At 45.8% G+C, this 15,698-nt stretch overlaps 1 protein-coding gene across 2 annotated transcripts in view; it reads right to left on the bottom strand.

The window, feature by feature from the left end:
* Positions 1-2,061, bottom strand: part of FNIP2 (folliculin interacting protein 2) — a 152,861-nt gene extending 150,800 nt beyond the window's left edge. For both annotated transcript variants that reach the window (XM_060178894.1, XM_060178891.1), the window contains exon 1: positions 1,745-2,061. In XM_060178894.1, the coding sequence (XP_060034877.1) occupies positions 1,745-1,857 (113 nt within the window). In that variant the 5' untranslated portion in view covers positions 1,858-2,061. The remainder of the gene's footprint in view (positions 1-1,744) is intronic.
* Between the last annotated feature and the right edge of the window lie 13,637 nt (positions 2,062-15,698).

The raw sequence follows: 15,698 nt of genomic DNA on the forward strand, positions 1-15,698 counted from the left end.
ATATATCAATGCAAAGTTAGCACGCTACCCTGAAAATGTTCCCACAAAGTGGGAATGAGTTTCCCTAATAAGGCCAGGGTCTAAATATAGTCACTTTTTTTTTTTCATTTAAAATAGACTCAATTTAATTTGTGGATGGAGGAAATGGTGGTGGGCAACTGAAATAAGAGCACAGGGAATGAGAAGAACGTAATTCCACTATCTCCACCAGCAAAGACGTGGCTTTCACTGCCCTTGACAAGGGCTGCCAAAGTAAAGACACCTGTAACATACATGTCTCTTTCTTCCCAGGCCCTGATCCCTTGCTAAGTAAGTCTGGGTTACTGGGATCGAAGAGAAGAAATTACATACCCTAGATCTGAAGTAATTCTACCTTTCAGAGACAGAACACAGCATCACTAGTACTCACAGGAGTGAGAGGAATAGAATTCCCTACTCACATTATAAGGATTCAGTTAGCCTAAGAGAAACATGAGACTTCAACTAGGTTAGTTTAAAGGCCTTACAATTTACCTTCCAAACACCACCACCAATACACAACAGTAGTACTTAATAGTCACATAACTGCAGTGAGGGCATGTGTTTTTTCAGTGAACGGCCTTTTAAGAAGTGCAAAAACTAGAGCATAAAATGTAATCCAAAACATATTCTGGAATATAAAACTTAATCCAAAAGGTATTCAAAGTTTCACTTGAAGGTGGCTCTGTGGCACAATGGGTAGCACATTGGACTTCTAGTGACAAAGTTTCATTTGAAACTTCTAAAAGGTTTGTCATTCTGGGTCTACACTTGGTTAATAGTAAACTAGTTTTTGTAAGACATGTTGGCCAAAAAGCAACTAGAAGAATGTCAGAATTAAACATAGACGCTCAGTTTTTTTTTTTAATCGCTTTTAAAAAGTCTGTCAATGGTTTAAAAAAAATTTCAAGTTAAGTGTGCTGAAAACTAATACAGACCATTTTAAAACTTTTTTTTTTTAAAAGAAAGCTGGCCCTTGAAAGCAGAATATATTCTCACAGAGATGGGTTCTGTGTAAAAATTGTTTAGGTCACAATGCAGGCTCTGTTGTGCAGAGCTGTGGATCTTGGGCAAGTTGTTTAAATCCTCTGTGACTTTATTTCCCCATCTGTAAAGTGGGAATTATGACAGCGCCTACAGCACAGAGTGAAAGAGAAAAATCAACATAAAGCACTGAGATAGTAAACGCCACACACACACACCATCAACCTTCCCGAGGTGGAAATTACATACTTTCATTCATCTGTTTGGAGAACCTATCACACAGAGCAAGAGATGCTTTTCTTTTTCTTTTCTTTTTTTTTTTCCTTGCCTTTGCTCCTTCACAACTTCAAAATATTGTCACGTACACAATAGGTCGGGGCTGCCCTCAAAATGACAGCTCACAGCCCTGCAGCACCCGCAGAGGAAGGGATTCACGCGGACTCCCAAGGCCGAGCAAACACGCCGCGAGAGGAGCAGGGCACTGAGAACTCCGTGGGGGGAGGAGGAGGAGGAGGAGGAGGAGGAAGGAGCCCGAGTTGTGGATCCTCCCGGCCACGGCCACAGGTTTCGGGACCACGCCGAGATCTGGCGCGTCCACGCGGACCAGCCCCGGGGCCGGGGGCCCGCGACCGGCTGCCACGTCCGGGGTGGGCGCGTGGGGACCCAGGGACCCACCCCCCGCTCCACCCCTTCCCCCGCGGGCACCGCGGCCAGCTCGGGTCCCGCGCCCGTGCCCCCTCACCTAAAGGCGGGCCCTTCCTTGGGAGCCCTGCCCGGGGCGGACGCCGCCGCCGCGCTGCCGCCGCTGCCGCTGCCCTTTTTGTTGAAGAGCTTCTGCAGCAGGGTCGGGGCCATGATTCTGCCGCCGCGCCTGCGGCTCCGGCCGTGGCGCTCCGGGGGTGGCCGGCGGCTCAGCGCGCGACCGGGGGCGGCGGCCCGGGCGGCGGGGCCATCGCGGCGGCTGCGGCGGCAACCTGGCCGCCCCGCCTTGCGGGAGCGCGGGGCTGCGGCGGCGGCTGCTGAACTCCGTGGGGCGCCGGAGCCGCCGGCCGCCGGTCATATGACTGAGCCGGGCCCGCCGCCGCCGCCGCCTCGCGCGCGCTGACAGTTATCTCCTGCGGGAGGAGCCCGCAACCCTACGGCGGCGGCGGCGGCGGCGGCGGCGCGGGAGGAGCGCGGCTGCCCCAGCGGCGGCCATTGGCCCAGCGGCCGCCCGCCCCGGGCTCACGTAACCTCGGCGGGAGGCGCGGCCGGCTCGGGCGGCCCCGCGCAGCCGGCTCGCGGGCGGGGGGCGCGGCGCTTAAAGGGCCCCGAGGGGCGCGGGTGGGCGCTCTGCCGCCGGGGTGGGCTGCGCGGGGGCACAGGGGGCGCAGTGCTTGGAGCTGCGCGGGGGCTCCGTAGGCGGCCACGTTCTTTCAGAAACAGCCCGAGAGCTGCTGGACCGATCTTTGTTCTTTGGAGACAAAGCCCCTGAACTTGGGTCTTCGCTTTTGTGCAGGTGCAAGGGCTCGGCCAGTGCTAGGGAACAGGCTTTCTGGTCCAGGAGGGTGCAATTTCATGGGCTTCCTTGGAACCTCCCAACTCCCAAGGTATTGTCTTGCTTCTGACATGCCCTGGTTAGATTACTCCGGGGTTGTGATGCTTTTTAAATTTAACTTAGCCTGCTGACTGGATTGCACCATTTAGCGTCTCGGACCGCCGATGCCATAGTTACATAAAAAGTTGCATGTGAAATTTAAAAGCACGTGGGATACAACACATAGATTTTTTTTTTTAATTAAGAGAAGCTGTTTTATAACGACGGGTTGCTTCCCTAATATCTTTTAAAAAATCATTAGTGATTTAATAATGATTAACAAGATTGAAAGATAACTGTAGTATAATTCCTTACAGTTTACACCACCAGAGTTCTGTGTCCCATCCACTCCATCGGAAGCTTCCCTATTCATTATCCCTTTGGGAATATGGACCAGAATTCTTTTTGGGGTGCAGAAGGTGGGAGTTCTGGCTTCTGTAATTGCTTCTCCGCTGGACATGGGTGTTGGCGGGTCCATCCATTTCCCCCCCCCACCTGTTTTTAATCTTTCCTTAATTGGATAGGACCTTGGAGAGGTGAGACTTCAGAACACATTGGTGAGGTCATCTGCCCAGGGAAGTCAGGATGGGATCCTAGTTGCGTCTGCAAATTAGTGTCAGAAAGGTGGTAAAATATACAGCAGTATATTTTAGAGCATGTGAGCTCTACAGGGTGTGCCACCACCCAAGCCCATGAGGTGTTTTTTTTTTTTAATACTTTATATTTATGCAAACACATTTGTGTTTCTGGACTAAGAGTCCTCCTTTAAAAAGTACAAGAAGATACAGGTGAACCAGCTACTCAACGTTTTGGAGAAGTAGGGAAAGGCAGGGTTGGATTTAAATAACTTCATCTCTTATCATCATCAGATAAACTGGGGTTCTTGTGTTACAGGGCATACTTTTTCTTTAATTTTTTTAATTTTTTAATATTTTATTTATTTATTCCCTTTTGTTGCCCTTGTTGTTTTTTATTGTTGTAGTTATTATTATTGTTGTTGTTGTTGTTGTTGGATAGGACAGAGAGAAATGGAGAGAGGAGGGGAAGACAGAGAGGAAGAGAGAAAGATAGACATCTGCAGACCTGCTTCACCGCCTGTGAAGCGAATCCCCTGCAGGTGGGGAGCCGGGGTTCGAACAAGGATCCTTATGCTGGTCCTTGTGCTTTGCGCCACCTGCGCTTAACCCGCTGCGCTACAGCCCGACTCCCGGCATACTTTTTTTTTTTGCCTCCAGGGTTATTGCCGGGGCTCAGTACCTTCATCATGAATCCACTGCTCCTGGAGACCATTTTTTCCCCTTTTGTTGTCCTAGTTGATTCATCATCATTGTGATCATTATTATTGTTGTTGTCGTTGCTGTCGTTGGATAGGACAGAGAGAAATCAAGAGAGGAGAGTAGACTAAGAGGGGAAGAGAAAGATAGACACCCGCAGACCTGCTTCACTGCTTGAGAAGCAACTCCCCTGCAGGTGGGGAGCTGGGGGCTGAACAGGGATCCTTACTCCAGTCCTTTCGCCTTGCGCCATGTGCACTTAACCGGCTGTGCTATAGCCTGTCTCCCTACAAGGCATACTTTTTTTTGTTTTATGTTTTTTTTATTTATTTAAGAAAGGATAAATTAACAAAACCATAGGGTAGGAGGGGTACAACTCCACACAATTCCCATCATATCCCATATCCCACCCCCTTCCCTGATAGCTTTCCCACTCTCTATCCCTCTGGGAGCATGGACCCAGGGTCATTGTGGGTTGCAGAAGGTAGAAGGTCTGGCTTCTGTAATTGCTTCCCCGCTGAACATGGGCGTTGACTGGTCGGTCCATACTCCCAGTCTGCCTCTCTCTTTCCCCAGTAGGGTGGGTCTCTGGGGAAGCGGGTCTTCAGTCCAGGGAAGCCTGGCCGGCATCCTGATGACATCTGGAACCTGGTAACTGAAAAGAGAGTTAACATACAAAGCCAAACAAATTGTTGAGCAAGGGCATACTTTTAAGCATCTACATTAACTCTGTTCAAGTTTACCAAAAACTTTTTGGGGACTTCTACACTTGAGGTTGAAGTTCTTGCTGAAATTGGGAGGAAGTAGGCAGCCAAACCCAAATAATGTAATCTCTCTTGTTTTAACCGAGCTGGCTTCACAGCGGGTAACAGAGACGACCAGAGACATATGGCTGGGCCGAGAAGCTGTATTTCTTCTTTTTTTTTTTTTTATTGTTGTAGTTACTATTGTTGTCGTTGTTGTTGGATAGGACAGAGAGAAATGGAGAGAGGAAGGGAAGACAGAGAGGGGAAGAGAAAGATAGACACCTGCAGACCTGCTTCACCACCTGTGAAGCCACTCCCCTGCAGGTGGGAGCCGGGGGCTCGAACCGGGATCCTTCCACTGGTCCTTGCGCTTTGCGACACCTGCGTTGTATTTCTTTATTCAGGATCAACGATTCATAACTAAACCAAACTAGTCACCAAACAGAACTCTCCTGCCTCCTTCTCACGTGGTGGCACCAATTACTCTGGAACTCTGGAACTCTGTGGGGGGTTCTTCCTGGGGCGGGGACAAGCGGGCACCAAACTAGCAGGACTAAACCACAATCAACTAGAGATGGGGGGGGGAAGGGGACCAAACCACTATGAAGAATACCAACACTCTCTCTCCCCCAAACCAAAATAATAACCTGTCATTGACATCAGACTCTAAGTATCTTGGTTGTTTAAGATATGTATCTGACACCATCTTCCCAGACAATAGTTTTGGTCCACCTGCATGCTAACTATCAGGCTCAGGCAAAAATTACTAAAGACGTGGGCCCCTCCTTTGGAACATACCTAAAATAGACATCCTAGCTTCTTCCCACACCAAGACCACTGTTTTCGTCTATTCTATTCCTACCTTTAGGTTCCTGTTTATTTTGATTTTGATTTTGCCTCCAGGCTTATAGATAGGGCTTGGTGCCTGCACTATGAATCCACTGCTCCTGGAAGCCATCTTTCTTTCTTTCTTTCCTTTCTTTCTTTCTTTCTTTCTTTCCTTTTTAATTATCTTTATTTACTATTGGATAGAGATAGCCAGAAATTGAGAGCAGGAAGAAACAGAGAGACTCCTACAGCCCTGCTTCACCGCTTGTGAAGCTTTCCCCCTGCAGGTGGGGACCGGGGTGGCGAACCTGGGCCCTTGCACATTGTAACCTGTGCTCAACCAGGTGCTCCACCACCCAGCCCCTGGAGGCCATTTTTCCATTTTGTTGCTCTTGTTATTGTTGTTGGATAAAACAGAAAGAAATCGAGAGAGGAAGGGAAGACAGAGGGAGAGAGAAAGATAGATACCTGCTTCACCATTTGAAGCGACCCCCAGCAATAAGCCTGGTGGCAAAAAAAAACACAAAACATATATATATATATATATATATATATATATATATATATATACACACATACATACATATATCACTCACTGGGGGAAGGGGTAAATAGCATAATGGCTATGAAAAGAGACTCTCTCGGGCAGTAGCACAGCAGGTTAAGCACAGGTGGCACAAGATGTGAGGACTGACGAAAGGATCCCGGTTCAAGCCCCCAGCTCCCCACCTGCAGGGAGGTCCCTTCATAAGCTGTGAAGCAAGTCTGCAGGTGTCTATCTTTCCCCCTCTGTCTTCCCCTCTTCTCTCCATTTCTTTCTGTCCTATCCAACAACGACAACATCAATAACTACAACAATAAAACAAAGGCAACAAAAGGGAATAAATAAATATCTCTAAAAATTCTTTAAAAAATTAAAGGAAATAGAGAGAGAGAGAGACTGTCATGCCTGAGGCTCCAGAGTTCCATGTTCAATCCCCTGCACTGCCATAAACCAGGGCTGCTCAGTGCTCTGGTAAAACAAAAAAAAAAGGCATTCACTGGTCACTGACGTTCCTCATCATCATCCCCTCTCCAGCACTGGTTATGTCACTGGGCTTGCAGTAACACACATCTCATTCACTTCATCACACTCCCTCAATTTTAGGAAGCATGCCTGGTGGCTTCTCCTGTGGCCAGTTGTCTAGAGGAAGTAGCAGCTATAAGATAGCATCCTGAGTGCTCAGAGAAGACAGACAACACTGAAATGGGAAAGGGAGGGGAGGAGTTGTGAGAGGACTGACTTGCCTTTTCCAGTCTGAGTTTGGATGACAATGTTCCCAATTGACTGACATATCCTATAAGCTCTACAACTTGTGGACTACCTATACCCCAGCTAATAAGTTACCTTTTCTCCCAAACAGAACCTTGTCTTTTGCTCATTTCTCAAATTAGTGTGGTAAATGGATATCATTCCAATTCCAGTCTGGACAATCTAAAGATAATCCCATTTCTTTGGCAAGGTATGAATTTCAGGAATGAGAGTGTGAGACAATTATAGCCAAGAAGACAAGAGGAAAGGAACTGGAGAGAGTCTGGAAAAATCCTCCTCTCTCACTAGAGCTATAAAGAAAGATATGGGCTTTTATTTACTTATTTACTTTTCTTCCAGGGTCATCTCTGGGGCTCAGTGCCTACACTACAAATCCACTACTCCTGGCAGCCTTTTTTTTTTTTTTAATTATTGTTGGGTTTTTTTTGGATAGGACAGAAAGAAATTGAGAGGGGAGGGTGATAGGGAGAGAGGCAAAGAGATACCTGCACACCTGCTTCACCATTTGTGATGTGAACTCCCTGCAGGTGGGGAGCTAGGGGCTCATACCGGGAACCTTGCACAGGTCCTTGAGCTTCATCTTATGCAGTGTACTTAACCTGGTGCACCACTGCCCAGCTCCCTTTTCTTTTTTGCCCCCTTCTTCCTTTGTCAGATTTCTACATGTAATGAATTTCTTACCAGTATGAGCATGAAAACAGACTGAGTAGAGAAAGCAAGATTTGTCCTTGATAATGTTTAAAAAAAAAAAAAAAAATTTATTTTTTAATATTTATTTATTTTTCCTTTTTGTTACCCTTGTTTTATTGTTGTAGTTATTATTATTGTCATTGATGTCATTGTGGTTGGATAGGACAGAGAGAAATGGAGAGAGGAGGGGAAGACAGAGGGGGAGAGTAAGACGGACACCTGCAGATCAGCTTCACCTCCTGTGAAGCGACTTCCCTGCAGGTGGGGGGTGGGGAGCCAGGAGCTCCAACCAGGATCTTTATGCTGCATGTGTGACACCGCCTTGTTCTTGGCTCCTTGTTCTTGATAATGTTATTGAACCACAACTCCATGACCCTAAATTGACCTTTCCCAGTCTCTCTCTTTTTTTTTTTTTTTTTAACTCCTCAACTCTGGTTTATGGTGCTACAGGGGGATTGAATCTGGGACATTGGAGCCTCAAGCTAAAGAGTCTCTTTGCATAACCGTTATGCTGTCTACCCCCACAGACCTATCCCAGTCAGTAAGACAATATTTCTACTCTCTGAAGACAAAGACCATCTCTGAAACTTTACTATTGCTTGTGTGAAACAAGCCCTGCTTTTTTAACTATTCGTGTGCCAGGGAAAAGTCACCACCAATGAACCTACTGTGCTATTTCTCTTTGTTTTTGTTTTTGTTTTTTTTTGGGGGGAATAGTATAGGAACAGATCATGAATTATGTTAATAGAACTCCCGGGGGAAAAAGCAAGAGCTAAGATGGGATCTGATGCTACAAAGCAAGTGACAGGATGAACCATGTACAAACCCTTGTCTACATATTCGGGGACATTAAGGGAAGGGTAAGAATGCACCATCTTGGTGATGGGTGGGGCTTCCCCATGTTGTGGGCATGTGTGGAACTGTAACCATGAGTCAGCAGTCTTGTAAAGCAGCCTTTCCTCGGTAAATATGAGTTAAAGTGAACTGGGAAAAAGAAAATAGGGGGCCGAGCAGTGGGGCACTTGATTAAGCACACAGAGTACTCAACACAAGGACCTGTGCAAGAATCCAGGCTCCAGCCCCTTCCCTACTCCCCACCCACAGGGTGAACACTTCACAAGCGGCAAAGCAGATCTGCAGGTAGCTAACTTTTTCTTTCTCTTTCTCCCCCCTCCCATCTCAATTTCTCTCTGTCCTATCCAATAAAATGGGGAGAAAATAGCCACCAGGAGCAGTGACTTCATAGGGCCCACACCAAGCCCCGGTGATAACGTTGGAGACAATATATATAATAACAATAAGTGGGATCCAATGAACTCTGATGGTAACGTTAATCCCCTATAAATTGAGTTTCTGGTATTTACAGCAGCACTCAATCCACTTGATAATCTCCCCGTAGCAATCACCTGCTATTGCATTGATTAATTAGGAATTTTTTTCTCCCTGTTTTCTTTGCTATCAGTACAACTGACTACTTCCTCCATTTTGAAACCCTCCTTCCTTCATATTATAGACCTCTTGGTTTTAAATAACATACCCAACTAATATCTCAGTCTTTGAGACTGAGGGCTTCTCCTTTATCTATTCTTTCCCTACTCCCTTTCTCCCTACATACAGTCATCCATTCCTGTGATGTTGATGACTTCCTGACCTTTTATTCTTTTTTTTTTTTAATTTCTTTATTGGGGGATTAATGGTTTACAATCAACAGTAAAATACAATCGTTTGTTCATGTGTAACATTTCCCAATTTTGCACGTAACAATTCAGCCCCCACTAGGTCCTCCTCTGCCATCAAGTTCCAGGGCCTAAACCTCCCACCCCCACCCCAGAGTCTTTTTTTATTTTGGCACAGTACACCAACTCACAGTCCAATTTCTGCTTAGAGTTTTCCCTTCTGATCTTGTTTTTCAACTTCTGTCTATGAGTGAGATCATCCCATCTTCATCCTTCTCTTTCTGACTTATCTCACTTAACATGATTCCTTCAGACTCCATCCAAGATGGGGTGAAGAAGGTGAAATCACCATTTTTAATAGCTGAGTAGCATAACTCTTTTTTTTCTTCTTCTTCTCCTTTTTTTTTTTTTTTTTTTTTTAACCAGAGCACTACTAGGCTCTGGCTTATGGCAGTGTGGGGACTTGAACCTGGGCCTTGAGAGCTTCAGGCATGAAAGTCTCTTTGCATAACCATTATGCTATACCCCCACCCGTAGCCTAACCTTTTATTCTAACCCTGACCAGGCTTTTATAATAACGATCTACCTGGTATATCCCATTAGCTATCTGGTAGACAAGCCATGATGCTCTCTTGATTTATTTCTTTTTTTTTTCTAGTATTATTACTTATTTATTTTCCCTTTTGTTACCCTTGTTTTTTATTGTTGTAATTATTATTGTTGTTGTTGATGTCGTCGTTGTTGGATAGGATAGAGAGAAATGGAGAAAGGAGGGGAAGACAGAGAGGGGGAGAAAAAAACACCTGCAGACCTGCTTCACCGCCTTTGAAGCGACCCCCCCCCCTCAGGTAGGGAGTCGGGGGGCTCGAACGGAGATCCTTAGGCTCATCTTTGCGCTTCGCGCCACGTGCGCTTAACCGGCTGCGCTACCACCCAACTCCCGATTTACTTCTAAATATTGCTTCTCTTGCCATCCTGGCCTTCTAGCCTCTGCGCCACCTCCAGGGCCACCATCTTCCCTATCTTTGGAAATAGTGACTTCTTCAGGCTAGCGAAATAGCTCAATTGGAAACATATCTGCTTTGCATATCTCAACCCAGATTAGAGCCCCACCCCCACCTCCACCCCACCACACTGGGGGGAACTTCAGTGCTATAGTGTCTCTTCCTCTCTCTGTATCTCTGTCTGAAAAAGTCCGCCCAGAGTGATGATACTCTAACAACAGCAAGCAATAGTAATAACAATACATTTTAAAGCTTCTTTTGTTCCACCTACAGGGCATTGTTGATTCATGGGTTTCCACTGAAGTAAAGCAGTGCTGCAGGAATCTCTCTTTCTAGCCCCCACACCCCAACCCCGATTTCTCTCAATTTCTCTGTCTCTATCAAAAAATAAATTTAAAAAAGGGGGGGAGTTTCTGGGAGTAATGGATTCGTCATGCTGGCACTGAGCTTCAGTAATAACTCTGAAAATGAAAACTCCTTTTACACAATTAATAAAGAAAACTGGAAAGCTTTCTTCTGTTTGGATATTTGTTAATATTTATAGAAGGCATCCAGGTGGGTATAGATAGCATAATGGTTATGCAAAGAGACTCTCATGCCTGAGGCTCCGAAGTCCCAGGTTCAATCCCCCCACACCACCATAAGCCAGAGCTAAGCAGTGCTCTGGTGTTTCTCTGTCTTTCTCTCTCTCAAAAAAAAAAAAAAAAGAAGGCACCCAGTTCTGTTTCTTGGATGCTTTTCAAGGACCTCTTATACAGATTATTTCTCAGACTGTGATGGGACAGAGAATGTTTCTGTCTCCAAATTCAGGCCTAGTTTTCTATGAGAAAAATAGGCACCCATGCTTTTCTGAATAAATATACAAAATTTTTATATGATAGTTTTCTTTCTTAGTTAAAAAATGTACCACAACACATTTCCTTCTTCTAAACCTTAAAAACATACTTTAAAAAAAAAATTAGGGCGCAGTGGTTTAAGCGCAGGTGGCGCAAAGCACAAGGACCGGCATAAGGATCCGGGTTCGAACCCCGGCTCCCCACCTGCAGGGGAGTTGCTTCACAGGCGGTGAAGCAGGTCTGCAGGTGTCTATCTTTCTCTCCCCCTCTCTGTCTTCCCCTCCTCTCTCCATTTCTCTCTGTCCTATCCAACAACGACAACAATAATAACTACAACAATAAAACAACAAGGGCAACAAAAGGGAATAAAATAAATATTTAAAAAAAATTATTATCTTTATTTATTGGATAGAGACAGCCAGAAAGCAAGAGAGAAGATAGTGATAGAGAAGGAGAGAAACAGAGACATCTGCAACACTGCCTCACTACTCCCAAAGCTTTCCCCCTGCAGGAGGGTACCAGGGGCTTGAACCCAGATCCTTGCACATTGTAACGTGTATGCTCAACCAGGTGCACCACCACCTGGCCCCCTAAAAACAATGTCTTGGGGGTCGGGTGGTAGTGCAGCGGGTTAAAGCGCACACGGCATGAAGTGCAAGGGGACTGAACCTAGGACTTTGGAGCCTCAGGCATGAGAGTCCGTTTGCATAACCATTATGCTGTCAGCCCTGCCCCCTTTCTGTGTGTGTCTCTTTTCTTGTTACCCCTAGAAGATTGTAAACACTTGCAGGATTGGAAGTGGATTGCATTTGCAACCTATGTGCCTGGGATAAAAGCTATGCTAGAATCGTTGCTAAGGAGAGAAAAATAATTGTTGAATAAATGAATGAATGAAAGCCTTGATTCATAAATGAATTGCAACAGGGAGAATCTGGGGGATATGCCAGGCTAAACCACAACAGATTTAAGACTCCTTAAAAATGCATGATAGGGGGTCGGGCGGTGGCGCAGTGGGCTAAGCGCACGTGGCGCAAAGCACAGGGACCGGCGTAAGGATCCCGGTTCGAGCCCCCGGCTCCCCACCTGCAGGGGAGTCGCTTCACGGGAGGTGAAGCAGGTCTGCAGGTGTCTGTCTTTCTCTCCCCTTATCTGTCTTCCCCTCCTCTCTCCATTTCTCTCTGTCCTATCCAACAACGAATTGCGTCAACAAGGGCAATAATAATAACCACAACGAAGCTACAACAAGGGCAACAAAAGGGGGAAAAAAATGGCCTCCAGGAGGGGTGGATTCATGGTGCAGGCACCGAGCCCAGCAATAACCCTGGAGGAAAGAAAAAAAAAAAAAAGTGGATGATAAATTGTGGTTTGGTTAAGTCACATGGCAAATTTGACATCCTAATTAATTAAACTAATTAATTACCTCCACTGCTCCTGTGGCTATTTATTTATTTATTTTTGATAGGACAGAGAGAAGTTGAGAGAGGAAGGGAAGATAGGGAGGGGGAGAGAAAGATAGACACCTGCAGACCTGCCTCACCGCTTTTGAAGTGACTCCCCTGCAGGTGGGGGAGCCGATTCGGTATCCTTGCGCAGGTCCTTGCGTTTCCTACTATGTGCTCTCAACCGGGTGCACTACCACCCCAGCCCCCATTTTTTTTTTTTAACTAAAGAGACAAAATGACTTAGATGTCAGAGAAATATCTTCAGGTGTGGATTTATTTAGAGATCCAGAGGAGATAAATAGACACTTCTGATTTTCTCAGACTTTGAAAAAAAAATTGAGTTTTTCTATCTGAAACAGTCCCTGAAGATACGGTTTTCACTGACTATCAAGGCTAAGAGAAATTTTTCTTTTTTTAAAAATTTTTTTATCATCTTTATTTATTGGGTAGAGACAGCCAGAAATCAAGAGGGTAGAGAAGATAGAGAAAGAAAGAGATACATGCAACACTGATTCACCACTTGCAAAGCTTTCCCCCTGCAGGTGGGTACCAGGGGCTCGAAGCTGGATCCTTGAGCACTTAACATATGTGCTCAACCAGGTGCACCACCACCCAGCCCCGAAACTTTTCTTTTAAAAAAGGACATCTGCTGGCTAAATGTCACAGGTTTTATTGGTCACCTAGATAAGAAATGTGTTCTACTCAAACACTAAATGACAATGACATTAGGAGTGGTGAAGGAGTTTCTGAATGGAGCCCCTCTCGAAATTTTTGCTTGTCATTCCTTCCTGTCTAGAAGAGATGGAAATGTCCTTGTTCCTGCCTTGTTTTCCCTTCCTATCATTTTTTTAATTTTTACATTTATTTATTTATTCCCTTTTGTTGCCCTTGTTTTATTGTTGTAGTAATTATTATTAATGTTGTTGTTTTGGATAGGACAGACAGAAAGAGAGAGGAAGGGAAGACAGAGAGGGAGAGAAAGATAGACACCTGCAGACCAGCTTCACTGCTTCTGAAGTGACTCCCCTGCAAGTGGGGAACCAGGGCCTCGAACCGGGATACTTATGCCTGTCCTGGTGCTTTGAGCCACCTGCGCTTAGCCAGCTGTGCTGCCGCCGGACTCCTGACTTCCTATCAATTTTATAGCTATGACAAGGAGGTCTGTATACACTGCTGTGAACTAGCAAAAGGGCTCACTATGTCTATGTCTGTATGTGTGGAGGGGGGGAGTTACAAGGCACTGGAGACACCCTCTGCAGACAGAAGCATCTGTTTTGAAGAGACTGAAAGATTTCCTAGGCAGTAAGAATTCGTCCTGACTGCAGTTTAGTGGGCCCTCCTCAATCGCTATGGAACAGGCCATGGCCGGTGCGCCGCTATGTCCCATCGCTGGGGGGCCAGAGACGACCTGAACTGCCCCTGCGGCTACAGACAGACTATGACCCACATAGTCAACGACTGCCACCTCTCCAGATTCAAAGGAGGTCTCGAAACTTTATATCAGGCTCAACCTGACGCTGTTGACTGGCTATGGAAGAAGGGCAAACGCTAGAAGAAGAAGAAGCAGAGCCTGGGAAGTGCGTGGAAAGAAATGTCTTCCCACAGTTCTGATCTCTGCTGGTTTCTTGTTTGTAGTGTGACCTCCACATAAGGCTGGAGAGAAGTCAACCCAAAACCTGAGAAGCCTTAACCCGGAAGCAGGAGAGACCTGGCCTTTGTTAAGGGCAGCAAGCTTTGTACAAATAGCAGCCATTTTTGTTACTAGGGGCTGGAATTCACTTTACTCCTGACCCCACGGTAATGTGCAGAAGCAAGAGCAAAGATGTGGTCTCCTTCTTCTCCCTACAAACAAGAACAATCTTGCCAATGGATGGACCTGAAACTCCAAGATTAATTATGTTATTCTTTCATCCCTGTTTATGTTAACACCATAGAGAGTTGGTTACATCCCAGGGTACCTCCCTCTTCCTTCTCTTGATTACTATAGGCTCTTTTTTTAAAAAAAAAAAATCCTTATTTATTTATTTATTCATTCATTCATTCATTCATTCCCTTTTGTTGCCCTTGTTGTTTTTATTGTTGTAATTGACATCATCATCATTGGATAGGACAGAGAGAAATGGAGAGAGGAGGGGAAGACAGAGAGGGGGAGAGAAAGATAGACACCTGCAGACCTGCTTCACCGCCTGTGAAGCGACTCCCTGCAGGTGGGGAGCCAAGGGCTTGAACCAGGATCTTTACACCAGTCCTTGCGCTTCACGCCACGTGCGCTTAACCCACTGCGCTACCTCCTGACTCCCCACTATAGGCTCTTAATCTCACTCTCGAAACTTTACATCAGGCTCAAACTGACGCTGTTGACTGGCTATGGAAGAAGGGCAAACGCTAGAAGAAGAAGAATCTCACTCCCTTCTCTCACTACTTCCCACTTCCCAAAACAAAACAAAACAAAAAAATCAACAACAAACATCTCTTCCCTTGTGCTTATTGCAGTGCCTAATTAGTGAATAACAAAAATCCCTACACACTGTTGCCTGCTTTAAGAAAATCCCGGTAGCTATCTGTAGCTATCTTGCTCCAACTGACACCCCAGCCTCCCAGAGATTATAGCTTCTTCTGCCTCTCTCTCTCTCTCTCTCTCTCTCTCTCTACTGGTGTCTTTTATTTCTATGTCATCTTGCATGATATTCTGTCTGGAAGTGGCTATTTGGTGGCTTCTGGCTCCTTATTGTCACTTTTCAACCACTCCTCCTTCCTAACAAGCCTGAACTTTGATTCTCTTGTCTTCAAATTGACCTCCTACCAACCCTCTCTATAACTCACCTGAATTTCTCACCAATTTTAGCAGCTAGCTAGTACTCACTTTTTCCAACAGAACTAACTTAATTCTAAGTCATCTCATTGTCCATTTTCTTTTCTTTTCTTTATTTATTGGTTAGAGACAGAGAGAAATCAAGAGGAAAGGGGGAGATAGAGAAGGAGAGAGAGGTGGGGATAGATTGCATAACGGTTATGCAAAGAGACTCTAATGTCTGAGGAGGCTCCAAAGTTCCAGGTTCAGTCCCCTGCACCACCATAAACCAGAGCTGAGCAGTGCTCTGGTAAAAGTTAAAAAAAAAAAAAAGAGAGAGAGAGAGAGAAGGAGAGAGAGACTTGCAGCACTGCTTCACCATTCATGAAACTTCCCTCTGCCCTATAAGTGGAGACAGGGTGGGGGTAAAGGACCTTGAACCCAGGTCCTTGCACACTGTAACATGTGCACCCCACCAAGTGCATCACTGTCCAGCCCCTCAGTGCCCATGTGAGTCAGCC

Source organism: Erinaceus europaeus, chromosome 19, assembly GCF_950295315.1.
Source record: "Erinaceus europaeus chromosome 19, mEriEur2.1, whole genome shotgun sequence".
Lineage (NCBI taxonomy): Eukaryota > Metazoa > Chordata > Mammalia > Eulipotyphla > Erinaceidae > Erinaceus > Erinaceus europaeus.